Source organism: Cygnus atratus, chromosome 2 (assembly GCF_013377495.2).
Source record: "Cygnus atratus isolate AKBS03 ecotype Queensland, Australia chromosome 2, CAtr_DNAZoo_HiC_assembly, whole genome shotgun sequence".
In the NCBI taxonomy this organism is placed as follows: domain Eukaryota; kingdom Metazoa; phylum Chordata; class Aves; order Anseriformes; family Anatidae; genus Cygnus; species Cygnus atratus.
The window spans coordinates 124,977,513-124,996,412 of NC_066363.1; the positions used below are offsets into that span (position 1 = coordinate 124,977,513).

The window sequence follows — 18,900 nt, forward strand, 5'->3', positions numbered from 1 at the left end:
AAAGGGAGATCTTACTAAATCTTCGGAACAAATTCTGCTACCCTTACTCATTTCAGATAGCATCTTTCTCAACAGCTATTTTCAATCTCTGTGGGACTGGAAATACTTTTGGAAATACTGGACTTTTATTACATTTGTTATAGACAGTGATATAACTTGGAAAAAAAAAAAAAAAAAAAACTTCCGAGGAAGGAAAATTTGGTCAGGAACTGGAATCCACTTTTTATCTCGCAAGTAATTTCTGCAACTATCTAGTGTCCTCTAGCTCATCTGGTGTTAAATCATACCAGATGAACCGTCAAGTTGCAAATCACTAATTTAACCTACAATAGCTCCTCTTTTCATTTTGGAATAGCATCCAAACCTGGCGCAGCCTGACCTGAATTAGTTTGAATGAGCTGATGAGATTACAGAACAATGATTACTACTGTTCATTTCTGCCATCATTTAAAAAAAAAAAAAAGCAAATAGAATGATCATATTATACAAAGGAGAGCCATAAGGACTTGCTAATTACATGCATTAATTAAATATTAAAATATGCATAATTATCTAACAAGGTAAAGGCTGTAAAATAAGGTACTCATTTGGAGTAGGAAAGTTTGATGAATTGTTGGTATAGCTGTTCACTGTGAAGATGGAAGTTCATACTAACTGCCAGCTGGAGAGAGAGAAGAGGAAAAACAAGGCAGAGAGTAGGTTTTTATCCAGTGATAATTACACCTGTGAAAGGCAAGCACTTTCCTCCATGCTGCTTAGTTTCTTCCACACTTTGTCTACCCATAAATGTCTTTATGGGTAGACAAAAAAGGTTATTGCCCTTTAATAAAGGTATATTGCCTGAAAAGTCTTGGACTTTTAGGCTTTCTCTAACTGACGCTTTAAAGTTTTTTGGTTTTGCTTTGTTTTGTTTTGCACATTTCTATTGCAAATATTTGCTATATTAACTTATATGATGGGCTAAAACTTTGAGGTATGTATAATAATTACGTATGTAATGTCATTATACTCTTTGTAATGTACAAAGTTCTAACATTCTACCTTTTTTTTTCTTTTTCTTTCTTTTTCTTTTTCTTTTTTTTTTTTTTTTGTATAAGGAGCAATGAGTATATCAGAGATCTTTACTACCACCCAGTGCATCATAGCTTCATTGGAAAATTTCTAATATGCTAGAAATTCTGAACTGGAATAGAGAATGCCTTCTCAACTGCTGGTAGAAATTTTTATGGAGAAGCTCTTCTTTCACCTCATAACTGAAAGATTAAAGGACTAGATGCATGGCAGTCTTATGGCCTAGTCTAATGCAAAATAGGAAAGACGGCTTGGATTGGAAGGGACCTTAAAGATCACGCAGTTCCAACCCCCCTGCCATAGGCAGGGATGCCAACCACTCAGTTGGGTAGCCCAACACTTCCAGGGGCTGAGCATCCACAGCTTCTCTGGGCAACCTCTTTCTGTGCCTCACCATCCTCTGAGTGAAGAACTTCCTCCTAACATCTATTCTAAATCTCCCCTCTTTTACTTTAAAACCATTCCCCCTTGTCCTATCACTATCTGTTTGAGCAAAAAGTTGCTCTCCATCTTTTTTATAAGCCCCCTTTAAGTACTGAAAAGCTGCAATGAGATCTCCCTAGGCTGAACATGCCTGGCTCTCTCAGTCTTTCTTCATAAGAGAGGTGCTCCAGCCCTCTGAGCAATTTTGAACAACTCTGACCCTCCTCTGGTCCTCCTGTAACACATCCACATTCTCCTTTGTGCTGGAGGCCCCAGACCTGGATGCAGTACTCCAAATGGGGCCACACAAGGACAGAGTAGATGGGGACAACCTCCCCAAACCCTAGTTGCAATTCACTTCTTAAAAGCACACTAACTCTTCTTGCAGCATGTGTTTTGTACAGACCTTATGTCTGATTTTACCACAATCACTCATCTCCTAATGTTCTGTCAGCTCATATCTTTTTTTGCTCTGCTTGGCATGCTCCTTGGACTATATCCAGAATGGTCGCTTATCTTATTGTTCAGTAGGCCATGTGAGAAAACACATCTGATGTTACTCCACAGCTCATCACTACCACTGTATTCCACATAAATTTTCTTAGTCAAATTAGAATTTTTATTTCATTTACTCCACAAATCTAATTGAAATTCCGTAGGACTGGTGAACTAATCCAGGTGACTTTAATGTCCATGCAAATATACAGGCATAATTTTTCTTGCTTTTGTGGATCAGTGCTAGTAGTATTCTGTTAATTCATGGTGGCAAATCTTGTTTTCTGCAATAGTTGAGGTCTAAAGAAACAACCTTATTTGTTTTTCCCCAAGCTCCACATGAACTAGGAGGTCTTTATGTGCCCGTTAGTAAGTTCATCCTCCAGTCCGGGCTGGACACTGATGGCTGTGTTTATCTTCAGTCTTGTTACTTGCATTCTGTGTGTGTGTAGGGGTGGGCTTATCAGAAGCCTGTTGAAAGAGTGTGTAGTGGGTCTGAAGTATTTCCCTTATTCCATTCTGTTGTGGTGTGTCATTTTGAAATGATGCTCTGATTCCTTCATTCTATCCCTGCGCCCTGAACTTTGTTGGCAATATTGTTTTCCCTGATGCTCTGTGGGGATCTTTACTCCATCACCACCCTTGCTTCCACTTTATCCTTTACCTTAGAGTTTGAGGGCAGAATTTCATATGCAGAACATAATGTCTTAATCCAGTAATTTTGATGTATATAAGCTTCTCTTTCAACAGCCTTGTAATTATATTATATTCTCATAAAATAAGCTACAATTATAGTCAATTTCCTGATTTAGCTACTGCTCAGACCAATTGCATTACATTTGTCTTTAAACATATTGTATACATTTGCATCTCTGATACGTTGTTTTTCAAACTTCTTAAATGTGTACTGAAACTAAATTACACTGTTCTGTACTTGTAAGAAAAATGTTTTCCTGCAGTATTTCCATTTCCTTCCTTTGTCCATGCAATGCTTTCTATGAACATCTAAAACTACTTAAAAAAAGCACTTCAAGATACATTAAAAATATTTTAAAAATAATTCTCGGGTGGCGGTTTCTTTCCTGCTCTTCTGAGGTAACCTCCTCATGGGATGTAAGAGTGATTTTGATCTCCTTCAGAAACAAGAACCAGATAATTTTGAAATATTTTGGGTTTCTTAATTCAGTGAATGAAAATTTGAAGAGGATGTCCATATGCTTGCCAGTTTTGGACTGGAATGTAATGGTTTAAGGTGATGATTATAGTGGATTGGGGATTTGTATTTGAAACATCTCTTTAGCCATATGATGAGAAATGCTACCAGACTCAAAGGTTAGATTCTTATTGCTAACCTACTTTTAAAGTAAGAAGAAAACATAGAGCTCACTTTGTCACAAAAAGACATAATTTGTTAACTTCTTAAGTTAGACTGGTGTATATCCTAGTTGAATTTCTGTTGAAATGCAATGCAGTAGAAAACAGCTCGTCAGTTTGGACCACCCAGACGTAACTCTATAAAGAAAATATATTTGTACATAGTATCATTGCTGTAGGGCATAATGACACAAACAGGTGGCAATTTGTAAACTAAAATGAAGTGAAAATTTTGTTATGATGCTAGCACACAAATGATTTGAAGAAATATTCCAAATAATAACATTCCCATAAATGAGGCAGTGTATCAACTTTTCACCACTGCAGACTATAGATGAGATAAAAAAGGGCACCAACACTGCATAAGAGCAGTGACTGAGACAGAAAAAAATTTGTCAAGAATGGTGGGGGAAAGGAAGCTTGAAGAATGTTGAAAACCAGCGCAACTTCACACTCAGTGCTGATGTGAATGGAATTTGACGATGAAGAGAGAACTGCAGTGAAGTCTGTCTTTCTACAGAGCTGGTGTTGGACAACAACAATTTTTTCTTCTTCCTAAGGCACTTGAGTAGAAAGACTAAAATGGTGATTTCTTGAAGCAAGATCTTACCAATGGTGGAGACAGAAGACAAAATGCTGAGGTACCATTTTTTAATGTGATTCAAAGTTGTACTGAACTTGATTACATTCTTTATAATTGAACTGAAATATCAGGTTTGCAGCCTTTAGCAAAAGTATCCTTACTTCATGTTTCAGCAAACACAGATGAGGGGTCCAAAACACACCCTAAAATAACAAAAACTGAGATTCCTATCCTTAGAACCCATGTTAGCACCTGACATGAGAGTAGTACGTGTAGATTGTTGGATAAACAAAAAAACTTCAGTGGGAGGAATGCTTCAGTTATGCTGAGGAAGGGGGTAGAAAGAGAAATGTGGCATTTCAGGGCCTTTTCAGTGCAAAGTAGGACAAGAGAGATGTTATTTGCTGTCAATGAACATCTGGATTGTTCTGTATGACGTACATAGAGAGAACAAAACCCAGTATCTTTGTTCTCTTTTTTTCCCCCACTCATATTGGATTTGCAGAGCATCCTTACTAATAAACAGTGAAGGAGATAATGTACTTATCTACTTTGATAGATAATGTGCTCATCTATTTTGAATACCTTTTTTTTTTTTAAGGAATCATAAATGATAAATAAGAAGTGGAATAAGGGGAAAAGAAATGGGAAAAGCCCTTGAGGGAAAGGGGTATTGGGTTCCTGAATGGGCTTATGGATTAATTATTTGGGAGAATGTTCACAACTGACTTGATTCCCAATAATTCAAAGTGATTCTCGAAACCTTTCAAAATGTTTTAAAAAACAGTATATTTTATCTAAAGCTCAATAACAGCAACCTGTGTATATGCTCACAGTCTGTTGGAGATAACAGACAATGCTGTTATCTTTCTTGTATTTTCTCCATTTTGAACAGACTTTTCATTCAAGCATCTTTTCTCAAGTGCAGCATGTTGCTACTTAAGAAAAAGGCTGCACCAACAAATCTGGCAGTCAATTTATATCTGTTCTTTGAAATGTAACTTTTCAAAATTCTTTTGAAAGCTTTGGGCTTTCTGTTCTGTTTACCCTTTATAAGTAAATGGTATGTGAACCCGATATTGATCCCACTAAAGTTAAAGGCATAGGCTCAGTCTTACAGGTATGATCCAAAAACTCTTGGAATTTTCTTGTCTCTTCTTAGGCATAAGTAGACAAATGTGTTATTTACTTTGGTATTTTGACAAAGCTGACAGCACAGACTTGTATAGGGAGCTTGATAGTTATCATTTTCTAATGAACCCTTACACCTGGTCTATGATCCTTTCCGATCCTCCAGAGAACTAATCTGTTGTACACTGCATGACCCTAGCATTTTGATCACTCCTACTGTTCTTGTTAGTTTTGTAGATACTTGTATAATTTTCTCCTTTAATAGTTTTCCAGCCCCCTATTTCCTTATGCTTTTCTCAATGTTCTGTTTTTTTTGTTGTTGTTTGCTTCCATGCCATAATTCAGATGTCATCAAAAAGTCCTCATGTAAATGCACAATTGTGAGTATCCCCATTTCTTTTTTAAAACTCTCTCTTTCCTACAGCATTAGCCAAACAAGCCTTAAAAGCCAGACAAATGTAAAAAAAAAAAAAAAAATAAAAAAAATCTTATGCTTATCTTTGATAATGTATTGAAGTCTATAAATTACAGCTTTTAAGCCATGTATTAATGCTTACCTAACAATTAGAAAATAGTTCTGGTTGCAAAGAAAGCCACTATGCTGAATTTCTATACTGCATTATCCAAAATACTCTATAATTTTACATGCGTCATTTGGCACAGACAGTTCCCACAGAACAAACCATTCACGACTCAGTCCACAAATCCAACTGGAATAGAACAACTGGGGCCCGATTCATGCAAACACTCTACTAACAAGATTTAAAGGTCAGCCAACAATTACTAAAATATTAAAATCTCGACTCCTAGAACACTTGAAAATACAATTAATTTTTAATTGAAGTGTTGTTCATAAGCACTGAATTATTGTTTCTATAATATGCATGGCCTATATTTGCATGCTTTATTCTTTTGAGGGAAAGTGAGTACCCATCCATATATTATATTTTTAAACTTAGTTTGGAATTTACATTTCCTGATGAGACAATGACTGTACCTAATATATTTCTGTAAAATAGATAATACATTCCTCTATTTGTATGAAAAAAAGTTTCCAGCAAAATAACCAGCCACTTCTTTTCATAAAAAAGCTCAGGCACATAGGTAACCTAGTCTCCAAATAAGCCTTTCAATTTTGCTACAGAAGATAATCCTTTATTTCAAAATTGTTTAGGACAATGAAGCTTATGAAATGTAAATTGCTTTATCAAGTGCTGGAAAATTAATCCTACATTTTAAAATGTTATTAGGGATGTTACGTTGCTAATCACAAGCCAAGCTTTTCCCTCTGTTTTGGGATGGGAGACAAATTCAATTACCTTTTTGCTAATTGTCTGATGTATGTTCTTATTGTAATGCATATTCTTTTAAATGCTCAAAGTTCATAACTGCCAGGGGAGACAGCTGTATGGCTAAGATTTGGTGTATCAAGTGGAAAATGCAACTCATTAGCAAGGCAGTAGTGTATGAAGACCTGCACTCATGTTGCTTTAGAAAACTCAGTTAAAACTTTGTAAAATTAGACAGTTGCAGAATAGCAGAAATCTCAGTTTCTCCTTCCAATTAAGCAAATCAGCCATGATGATGTCACCTTGTGTCCAGCATTTTCCATGAGAAACAAACCCAAGGGGATGGATCCTCAGCCAAGAATTTTCCCCCTTTAGAAAGAATCAGCTGCGTGTGTGACGGTTGCAACACTGCCAAGGGCAAGCATTCAATGGCACATTCAGTCCAAGGTCCTTGTCCTCCTCTTCAAGGACTGTAATGGGCATTGGCATTAATATTTCAAGGACTTCCTCTAATTTCACATCCCTACAAGCATTAGCAGTAATCACCTAAGGATGAGATATTATTACAGAATGGTTGCTAAGCTTCCTACTACAGGAAATTAAGATGGAATCATTGCTAGCCTCCCTCTCACTAAAAAGCAAGTAATATCTCTTTGGATTTTTGCAGGAAGATAGCAATCTTTAGGTTAGTAAATTTTCAAGTTTTAAGCTCCTGTCCCTGGGTATTGTCTTCAAATCCAGCTCCATTAAGCCTAGAAAAGAAGATACAGCAGTGTTGCCAAATCATATCTTCTTTCCCATTACTCCTTTTATGTGTAGTGCCTTTTTTTTTTCTGGAGTGGGAAACAGAACGAGGGGTGGCCCAAAGCCCTTGAAACTGTGAAATATAAAGGTTTAAAGTTTATTATAAGGTCTCCCTTCATGATTGTGGCTTAGTCTTTTTTTTTTTTTTTTTTTTTTAATTTTGGAAACTGGTATTACTGGTATGCTCACTGAGCATAATCCTGTTTGTTCTTAGCTATGTTCTGGTAACAAAAAGTAATACAGAAAACAATTGCCTGTGCTCTTTAGGGATTCCTGATGAATGAGGAGAATCCTTGACTAGCATAAACTTGTGTGGTGAAGAGCAGAGAAGTCCAAGTTGTGTACACAAAAGCTAATTCAAGCACTTGAAAACTAGTTGTCCTAAGCTTCCTCTGTCTAAATTAGCTTCTGCACTGGTACACCCTTCAACAGCTTTACTTATGAGCCTTACCTGCTTTCAACAGCTTGCTGGAGTGCTGTACCTCTGACAGGATGCTAAGGCTTAACAGCACTCCTTGCTGTGACCGTTCTCTGCCATTGCCCCTCTTCCCCACTACCTCCCCCGCCAACTACCATTGAAAAGGTCATCATCTGGCAAAGCACTTGAAGTGTGTCTGTCTTTAAGCAAAACAACCTGATTTACATGCTTCAAGCTAAAAAAAATATGGTGAAATGCTTGTGGTTCAGAGCAAACATGGTGTTACCACCGCAAGTAATTAGGATAGCTAGCAGTACAAGCATTTCTAATAATTACGCAGTGAGTATACAAATATACTCCAGGTTTATGGACCCTTAAGTAAGCCCTGCTGAGTACAACATGCATACACGAATGGAAGCTGACACGAAGCAGTGTGCTGCCGCAGGTACAGCACTTGTTCGTGGACACGTCTGAGCGCCTGCCTGCACAGCAGTGAGCGGTGTAACCCACAGCAGCAGAGTGTGACTCTTTATTCCCCTCTAGTGGCTGGTTTCCACAATATGAGAGTTACCAGTCACCGGCCGAAGAAATAGATCAGACATTGGGGACAGCAGTACATGCCAAAAGATCTCGCTTCAGTCCTCGCTGTCATCCATCCATGCCACCGGAATGACAACAGTGCAGAGAGATGCTCCTGTGGCCTGCCTGATAGAGCCATGGAGCAGAAGGGAAAGGAACATAGTTTTAAGAACTGTATTTTACACTCTTAGTCACTAACATTTAATTAAATTATTCTTTGTATCCCTCTGGAAGGGAGAGGAATGTAACTGTCAGCTGGTGTTATAAATCTTTTAGTTAATTATTTGAGTCCCTGACTGTTAGTGTTGCTGAATATGGATCTGGCCTATCCATTTTGATGATGAGAGCTCTGCTTAGCAGGCTGCCTTGCAGTTGTAAACTGGCTTCCTTACAGTGCCTGCCCGTAGTCTTCTGCACTTAAACTGTGAGATCTTGGAGCAAATCTGTCCTTGGAACACATTTAACATTTTGGCATCCCTGCCCATGGCAGGGGGGGTGTAACAAGATGATCTCTAAGGTCCCTTCCAACCCAAACCATTCTATGCTTCACGTACACAATCGGGTCCTGCTGTATGATTTGTGTTCTTATATGCAGGGCTACTATTCCTTTTACTAATGTGTTATGATTATGTGTAGCCAACCAGAAGGAAAACAATTATAAATATGCTAAAAATGGATACAAGTGGCAATCATGACTTGAAACGATAGTGATTTCTATTAATGGTTGTATTAGTAATAGGATATTAACTGTGTTTTTTTTTTTTTTGAAGTTTAGATGCATTTGTCTCTAAATAGAATGAGAGAAGAGTGTTCCTAAACAAGCTATTGGAAGCAGGAAGGTGAACATGAAGAATGAAAAGAAATTACACAATACATCTGAGACTAGGAGGAATCAAAGAGATAGTCACTCATCTTCCTAAAGCACAGTGTGGGCTTATGAATCCGGGATTTTCTAGTGGTTTGTTCTTATCCTTATTGAGAGCCTGAGAATAATGCAAGCAAGTTCCCAAGGGTTCCAGTCCTGCAGGGAGTAGGAATGTTTTATTGCAGAGGCTGAGTGTTTGTTGCCAAGATCACAATATGTAATGGACAAAATATCCAACACTTAGAGAGGTTTAATGCTCTGGGAGAGTGATGAAGCAAAGGAAACCTTGTTTTTACAATGAGCCTGAGCCCAGCCCAGATTTTGAAGTTGTATGGCTCTTATCTTGCAGTGAATATAAAAACATTGGACGGACATTCAAGGTTGTATAAACTCAAGCTGATATGGATAGGGATAGCTCAATAGGGATATTATCCTTTACTGAACAGGTATAAACAAATGCACCAAACAAGATTAGGTATACAAAATCATTAGCATGACCCTCCCAGTGACGTTATTCCCAGTTCTGTCTGCTAACTTGATGTGGGATAAAAGGCAAATTGGATATTTCAGTACAACAAACTAAGATGCTTCAATTTCTTTTGACAACATACTATCTAAGCAGATCCATTTTTAGGGGAATAACAATAAAAAGCTAGATGGCAGCTTTCTAGGTCAGGAACTGCTAGACCTCCATTATTTTAAACAGCTTGAAGCACTGCAATATTCAGCCAGTGTGCGTGTATGCTGTTTTAGAATTTTTTTACAACAAGGGTAGGTAAAGTTCCAAGGCTGTGCTTTAGCAATAAAAAATAATGACTCGTGTATAAGGTGTGGGAACTGAGGGATTTTTATTTTCCTGAAGGTAATTTCAGCTTCATATTTTAAATACAAACATACTGTAAGAGCTATATTTAGTCAGCTGTTGACTAATGGCTCTCTTTCCCCTTCATGAAGTAGATAATGACTTTGCACAGAGTATCAAACTCAATAGAAGCAGAACACAGAAATTGAAGAACTCTTTGTTACAAAGTTATTACATTCAAAGAAAACTTTGACATATTGAAAGCTTTATCAAGAAAATATGACCAGGTTTTTGACGAGCACTGTATCTTTTAATGTGCCTGCTAGTTGTTTTCTTTTTTACCAATTGTTTTTGAAAGCTTTGTTAAGGAATTTCCAGCGACAATTTTGATAGTTGAAGCATAAAAAACACAGGGAACTACAAAGCTATGTAAAGGTCTGTAATAAATTCATATATTGCTACTATAACTTTCTCTTAGATATTAATGTATCTTGCACTTCAGATGCCATCTCAAAAAATAATCTTCCTACAGGGCACGCAGATCAAATTTTAGCCAGCAGAAAGAAAATTGTTGACTTGGCAATGGGTATTTGTGACCCACAGAGTACCTTTAGAGACAGCCAAGTCATCAGTTTCCTTTTGTTTTAAGCAGTGGCAGCTCTGACTCTCCTGAAAAACAACTTTATTTTAGGTAAAGCCTGGGCATTTTAACTGCAACGGGTACCGCAAGTGCCCATAACTTTGAAAATTCATTGTTCAGTGTTTGAACTGCAGAAATCTTATTCCTGAAAAATGGATGACATGACTGGAATTACATAGAATACTATGGAATTACTTAATGGAACCCTCCTCAAACTAAACATATCAAAACAAAAAGAACCTACCAAAATATCAATGTTACTGCACTTTTCTTCCTTTAGTGAGCAAGGGGAATGACGAGAAAACAACCAAAATACGATAGTTAATATGTCTGGATCTCAGATATTATAGGTGCAGCCAAAGGATAAAAACTGAAGAGAGTCATCACAAGCATCTTAAAATTACACACATACCTGTTTTTTATATCTTATATTTTTAACTTTGTGTGGTGCATATGATTTGAAATTGAGACTTCTTTCACTTTTTGATGCCTGCGTGCAAATTTCTGCAGTCATTTTTGTTCCTACAGTTCAGTCCAGTTTTACATAGATGTTCATACTGTATACTGTTCTTTATACCCAAATACATTCCTATGAATAAATGTTGTTTGGCTTTAACAAATATCTACAAAATGAAACAAGGATCATAGGATAGCACAATACAGAGACTATATCCACAACTGGGCTGTGAAGTAACTGAGTGTTCAGTTGCTCATGCAAAAAAGATTGCTGAGAGCTGATTGGGACATTATAAATTTATATTAATTTTAATCCAGGAGGTTTTTGTTTTTTAAAAAATCTGATGCTTCAATATTAAAATGAAAGTTCATATTTAAAAGACCTGTGTTAATATCTATTTTAAAATAAACTGAGAAGACAAAAGGGACATACCCTGACTCTTGTGTTTATTTGTGAATCATGGGTATTTATTGACAGCTGTCTTAGCGTGGCATATCTTAAATCTACCAACAGTTTTAGTGCTCTCTTTGAAAAAGAGTAAAAAACGCTAACAGTGAAGCTTCTTTTCCTACTTTGTCATGTCACTGAGCCTGTGCTCTCTGCAGGAGATACCTGCACTCCCATACTTCAGCACTCAGAACTTTCCGTTAGGGAGCTGCAGGAGACCTTCCGCAAGAGAACAGTTACACGAAGGTCTTGGTAAGGAACTGCCTAACTGAAGTGCCTAATCCATATCAAAGGATAACATCTCAGTTAAGTGTTATGGGAAAATGTGGATTTATGGGGGTGTGTTTGCTTGGAAAGCTAATTCTGCATTTTGCTTTAGAAGATTTCCCACCACAGCAGGATTGTTAGGGTGTCTCCCAAGCCACATAGTCTAGATTATATGTTCAGGGGATGGTTTAGAGAGGAAAAATGTCTAGGGAAATAAAATTACAAAAAAATTACAAACAGTATCAGAAAGATCCACCATCTTTGGAGATGGTCAAAAGCCTTCTGGACGTAGGTATAAGCAATTAGCTCTGGATGGCCCTACGTGAGCACAGGGTGTGGACCAGAAAACCTCCAGAGGTCCCTTTCAGCCTCAGCCATTCTGTGATTCTATGAAAAAGAAACAAAACACTGAAATGAACAACAACAAGAAAAAAAAAACTGAAGTTTTAACACTGAGATCTTGGGTTCTATCTAATTGCACAACATGCAACTGTAGACAGTTAAGCTGTCTTTAAAATCTCCTTTAGTAAGTCTTCTTTCCTACTTGTATTGCAGATAGTCTTGTTTCTTTATTTCTCTTATTGGCCTCTGTAGAGTTTGCAGGTCCTGGTGCGGTCAGGTCTCAGCAGGTCCAGAAGCACTGCTGCTTTGAAAAGTCAGGCTGTGTAGGGCTGTGGAAACATATGTTCTTATTTTTGGATCGTGGGAGGGAGGCATCATTTTGCAAAGTGGGAGACTTTTATCTATTGGAGCAGTCTGGGTTATGGAGAGACTTGTGAAATTTTACAAACATCCTCATCTGATGGGAATCATTAGAGCCATTATAGAGAACCTGCATCACTGGCAATTACCCTTATGATTGTATGATCCTCATTAGACTGATTAAACTCGCTTAGCACCAGCCAAGGTAGCTGTACTTCAGTGGAGACAATATACTAAAACTTTGAGCTGATATGAATTTTAGAAGACTCGCTAACAGCAGATTAGAAATCCAAATACAAAAAGGGCAATCCTTCCTAGTGCCAAGGAAGACAAAAACTGCCTCACTGGGATGAACAGTGAAGCTGAGCATGTTCCAGCAAAGCCGTTAAAGGATTCTACAAGCTTTTGCTTATGTTACAGGGTATGCAGCAAACTGTCTATATAACAGGCTTACACCTGACCTCCTTCTAGGTAGAGGCACAAGTTTTAGGTCAGTTAAGAGGTCTTTGAAGTCAAACAACAGTCAGTGTAGGAGCAGAACTCATGATCTTTTGACTCCTGACAAAATTCATCCTTCTTTAACGGTTTCTGAATCAGGAGAAGCTTGTGCTCTTGTGTTCACAGAGCACAGCTTGACTGGGAGCGGGCAGCCTGATACAGCAGATGTGCCGAATGCTCCCAATACCTCCAATACCTGGGCATTCTTCAAAGCTGCTTTGAGCTTTTAAAAAAATCTCATGAAAATGTAAACTATGCTTTTTTTTTTTTTTTTTTTAAATGAAAAACAGGTGAATGCTGGTACAGCAGAAACAGTTACTGCAGGATGTGTCAAATCCTGAGAAGAATATTTCTGTTTGTTCTTCTCTGAAGAGAAATAATAACACAAAAAGCTGTTCAAGACCCTGCTTGTGGAAAAGGTGGGGGAACTAATTACTTCCAGTGAAGAAAGAATAAATCCTGATGTAGCCATTAACTCACTACTCAGTGAAGCCAGCTAGAAATTTCTCATTTACTCCACCAGCCCTTGGCTACTGGAGAGAACTCGACATGACCCGTGACCAGCAAGCATCTACCGAGGTACCTGAACTATTTTATTAAGATGCTCGCAGCCGCAAACTGGGAATTTCATCAGGATCACGAGAAAGATAGCGTTTTATGGTTGAAACACAATAAAAAACGCAGGAAAAGCGCTGGCTGCCCCTCTGCAAGCCCACACTCCGCTCTGAGGTAGCCCAAGTTTGGGCGCAGCGTTCAAGCCCCTCAGGGTTGAACTTTGAGCCAGGGGAGCGTGCAGGGAATGGCTGGGCTGGGCAGGGCATGGCTGGGTAGGGCAGGGCAGCTCCCGCCTCCCGCCCCCCTTTTGTCGCTGGAGCCCGGCCGTTAACGGGCGCCCAACGGCCGCGGCGCTGCCCGGAGCCCCCGGCCGCTGGCTGAGGGAGCGGCGCTGTGGCGAGGGCGGCAGCTCCAGCCGCGGCTGTGCCCGTAACCAAGGCGCTGCCAGGCGGGCACACGCACACACACCACACGCACACACACCACACGCACAGTTCGGGGGCCGCCTTTGCAGCTCGTCCCCTCCCTGCACCATGCTCTGCTCCAGGCAGCGCCTGCCCGCGGCTCCCTGAGGGGGGCTGAGCCCGCCGCCCGCCGCCGCCGCCTCCAGCCCAGCGGAGCGGGCGGCTGGCGCCCGGCTGCCTCCCCCCTGCTCCCGGTTAGCGGAGTTAGCCCCGGCCCCGGGACTTCGGGCCCCCCTTGGGCGGCGGGGGGAGAGAGCCGGGAGCAGCCGGAGGGACCGCAGCAGCCACCGCCGCCGGGGGAGAGGAGCTCCAGCCCCCGCCTCCGGAGCTCTTGATGGCGTCTCACCAGCAGACCAGGATCCAAGCCTACCTGGAGAAGAACAAGATCGGGCCCCTCTTCGAGGTGAGGCGGGCTCCCCGCGGCCCCCTGCCCTGCCCTGCCCTGCTCCGCGCCGTGCCCCCGCGCCCCTCCGCCGCGCCCCGCAGCCCGGCTCCCCGCCGTGTGCCGGCGGGGCCGGAGGGCAGGTGCCGCTCCCAGCCCAGCCCGGGGACGCGGCCGGGAGGGAGACAGCCGGAGGGCTGCTGGCCGGGGAGCCCGCCCTCGGGACTCGGCTGTCCTACAAAAAACTCTGTGGCCGGCGGCTCTCCGGGCGGTTTTATCCGCAGGCGTACGCTTGGGAACCTTCCCTCTGCTCCAGGTTTTGCTTGGTGTTACGGAGAGGCACCCGCTTGGATTTGGAGATGCACAGATGTGCATATTTTACTATTTCTGTGCATGAGCTGTGAATACTTGGAATTTAAAAGGGTACTAGAGCAATCATGCCTATTACCATTTCATCGTCCTGTTTCTCATACGATTTTTAATCTAAATGCACATACGTTATTCTACTCTGGCAGCGTTATCCCGAGACACGAGTCTCCCTTTCTTGCTATTGAACTTGCTCTCAGTCAAGCTCACTACATATGAGATCTCTTTTATTCTGCTTTATCGGTACTGAGAGTATAGTGTGGTGGCTGTCTGGTCATCAGTACAAGCTTTGGGTAGCCTTTGTCAGCCTGAATAACAGAGGGTGAATTATTTTTTTTAACCGTTTGCTGATGGTCAGTTTTTATATTTTGCATGGACTGAGGCTGGTACGATGCAATACGTTGCTTCAGTGTCAGAAGTGTTAGATGTTTTCATTTTGCAATGAATAAAATCCTATTTGATCAAACTCTAACTGGGTACTAGGGAACAGTTGGTGCTTTTTCTAGCCTGAGAATTCACAGAAACTGAAACATTGTGCAGTTTAATTTCTGAACAAAAGCCTGTTCCAGTCAAGGCAGTTGCTAGGTCTGTGTAGGTAACTGACTCCTGCTTCTTTTGGTGGGAGTTAAGTGCCTCGCGGTTGTTGAGGAGTTGGGCCTTGACAGCTGTCACTTTCTTCTAAATTTTCATTAGCTAACACATCGTTTTACACATTAAAATTCAGACGACTTGACATCACTTTTTTTTTATGTTTCAACCTAGTTTCTCAGTAGTATATGATGCTAATTTCTATTGTGGTAATAGTACGATGCTTTAGCTATCAACGGCAGAGAAAAAAACGAAGAAGTTGTGTTTGTTATAGCATTTCATACATTGCAAAATACTTCACTCGTCGCTATGATATAGGGATTTCATTGTGGCTGAAAGAGTCTATGGAAAGCTGTTCACATCCCTTAAATCTTGCAGACCGTCCACAGGTTGTTAGTGTGCTCCTGGACACCAGGAAGCGATTTTGTGTGTATGCAAAATCAACTTAGACCCGAATACAGGAGTGGATACAAGGCTGTAGCATTCATGTAGCTGTCGAAAGTTACTGTAGTCCATAATACTAGGAAGAAAAGGATCATAATTCTCATCTCTCCGACTTCCTTATTATCCATTTAAGATCTACTTGTCTTATTTCATTTTGGTGATGTGCTTTTTATTATCAATGGTTTTTTGAAGATCTACAACCTGTGCTTGATCTTGTCTTCTGCTTACTAAGGGCTATGTGTTTTTGAAGTTGACAGGAATTGATCAAAAACTACACATAGGGTCAAGCTTATGCTCTATATTAGTATTTCTATTATATATGCATTGCGGTGTAGTAAGAATACCATGTGCTCACAGTCAGCACATCAGTTTTTCATGTCTGTAAAAGTTCTGATATGTTGAGAGACCTGTGTTAATCTTTCATTCAGAAGCAGCCAGCATTTTCTTACACCACTTGTGTTTTTGATGCTAATTAATCACCAGTTGTCATAGATGACAGCCATCTTTTTTTTTTTTTTTCAGTGAGTACTGATTTTCTAATACCAAGTCAGAACAGAGTAGACATGGATTCAATTTTCTGCTGTGTTATTTGCTGAGCAGGTTGTGACTGTAATTGCTCAATATATGCTTCAAGCCAATGTTTTAGGGAGTGCATACAATAACATTGTGAAATTGAGGGCAATCACAGGAAAGAAGAAAGTGCAGAGGGAACATGGAGGCTTTTGAGGCGAAGGCAGGGATGACGGTGCGCAACCAGATCATATTGCATACCTGCAGAAATGAAGATGCAGGGATCAGGAGGACTTAACACTACAGATCTTAAGACAATTCTGCGGGCACAGTGAGCTGATGGCTGGAGTACTCGGTGGCTTTCTGATGACGAGGTGTAATTCCCCTGTATTCACCCTGTCAAGGGTCGTGCGTGCAATTAGTTGCCCATCGGTCATTCTGTTCCAGTTGCTCGTGCTTCTTCTGATAGTGTATCTTCTCTCCTTTCTGGCCTGCCTTCTCTTGACATCGTTAGGTCTTTGTACTTCATTAACCAGCAGTACCTATCTAAGAACATCTGTTCTTTTGGACTTCATCTTTTTTCACCTTCAGCTCATGCTGTATATGCAGATGAGTACACTTTTATTTCTCCACCGAATTTTTTAATGATTTGACACTTGAATTATCTTGCTGTGAAGGTGTTCAAGAGAAGTACTGGCATGTGAGGTGCAAGAAGACTATAGGCCCTCCTTTTGTTTAAAAAAAAGTTGTTTCTATCTCTATAAAGAAAGGTGGGAGTAACCTTCTGGAGAAAGAATTAATGAGCAGAGGCTGACTCAGCAGGCATCAGTCTCCTGCTGACTACCAGAACCTGTTAACAGATAGTAGGAAGTCCTATCCAGTCAGCTATGAATGGTAACACACACGTTCACTTGACTCCAAGCATTTTTACTAGTTAAATTCTTATTTATGGCTTAAAGGTGGGAAGGAATGTGGGTGGGAACTAGTGTGTACATCTGAGACTGTGTCAATTTTAGGACTTAAGACAGATTGCAAAATAACTTAGATACTTCAGCCTCATCTCCCTATGTTGAATGTAGGTCCCGAAATATTTTTTGTCAGAATTGCTACTTAGCTGCCATTTCATTTTACAGGTGCTGAAAGTTTTTTGCAGGTAAAATTCCATGTGAACCTATAGGTCAACTTCTAGATGACCCAGGCCATGCAGGTGTTATTAGTACCGACAGTAAGCTTTTATGCTAACCCTCTAAATTCTGTCAGATTCTGTCAGGTTTCAGGAACTGACTTATCTATCCTGTTGTGTGTGTATTTTTTTCTTTTTGTTGTTCTTTTTTTCCACTTTGAAAGTTTAGACATCTCCTGTAAGAGTTTATTGGCATCTGGGAACACTGTGGTCAGACACCTAGTTTAGATTTGAGGAATGCCCTTTAGAAACACCTCTCTTCTGTGATTTTTGTGGCAACACTTAGCATAGCACTACCTGGTTTTATTTATTTATTTTCCATTTGAGTCTTGGAATGTAAAAAGAATTCTAAATCTGAATTGTTTCTGTGATGAAGCTTCACTGTTGTTTTTTTCCATCTTTCTAAAATGTGAACAGGAGGTATGTACCTAAAATTGGCTGGGACAGAGTATTCAGAATCTGCACCCACTCATTTCTGCCTGAGTGAAGTATTGACCCACTTTGCATTTCAAGCATCCAATCCAACAAATTCTTTTCTTGTGCTAATAATCTCAATGAATAATTGTAATGCCTATGAGTATCTATACATTTAGACTTCTGTGCAACTGCATCTCTTCGGCATTCAGTTGTGTTCTCATTTGGGCAACCTGACAGTTAGTTTCTACGAATTTGAAAGCTGGATCAGCACTCTTAAGAACAGCTTGCAATAAATCTTCAAGAGCTCCAAGATAAATTTAGTGTTTGGGAGTTTTCTTATTTATAGAACTGCAGCTAAAAAGAATCAATCAGGTACATTGTTGTTATGCAAACCAGGAAACTGTAATTTGAGTTATAAAACGCCAAAATAACTTCTCGAAGTAAACATACCTAAGGATTTTTCTCAAAGTAATGTGGGCTTAGAACTATAATTTTTATTCTGAACAACATAAAGATTGTATTCACATGATCACACTTACCTTGTTTTCTTTTAGCAGACAAAATTCCTGAATCAAATACAATAGGAAACTTTTTTTTTCCCTAAATGGGTTGTTACTATTAGTGTATATTGTCCACCAACTTCTATTACTTAATTTAAATAAAGTAGCTATGTTTCTAGCTTAAACTTAAGCCTTAACATACCCTAGTGCACCTGTTTGGTGAATTACACTACTTATAGTGCACCTTGTGACTGAATTAGTCAAAGTTGGGAGTGAATTTTGGAGTATAGGCCATCTTCTGCAGCAACGTTTGCCTTCAGTTCTTAAATGTACAAATGTAGGGACAGTCAACTTCGGTGTCTCAGTTACCGGTTTAAGATTCCTCACAGTACCAAATTATTTTTTAAGGTATAGTATCTGTGATGTGATTGATAGGGATGCTTTCACACAGTTGTTTTCTTTTGAGCTTGCTCAAATTATCTTTTGTTCTATGTTGATGTTATGCTTAATTGGTTAGATTCTGTCCCTAGCGTGGAAGAGTCTGTGTTCTGGATGATGTGAATTTATCCAGAGAAGCATTCAGTTTGAGGAATTTAGATGAAGCTTTTGAAAGACCGAGTTTTTCAGTACCTAGACATGATGAGCA

General features: G+C 39.8%; 1 protein-coding gene across 1 annotated transcript in view; it reads left to right on the top strand.

The window, feature by feature from the left end:
• Window positions 1-14,198: 14,198 nt before the first annotated feature.
• Window positions 14,199-18,900, top strand: part of C2H8orf34 (chromosome 2 C8orf34 homolog) — a 168,976-nt gene continuing 164,274 nt past the window's right edge. The window contains exon 1 of the mRNA XM_035563073.1: window positions 14,199-14,267. Within this exon, the coding sequence (XP_035418966.1) occupies window positions 14,199-14,267 (69 nt within the window). The remainder of the gene's footprint in view (window positions 14,268-18,900) is intronic.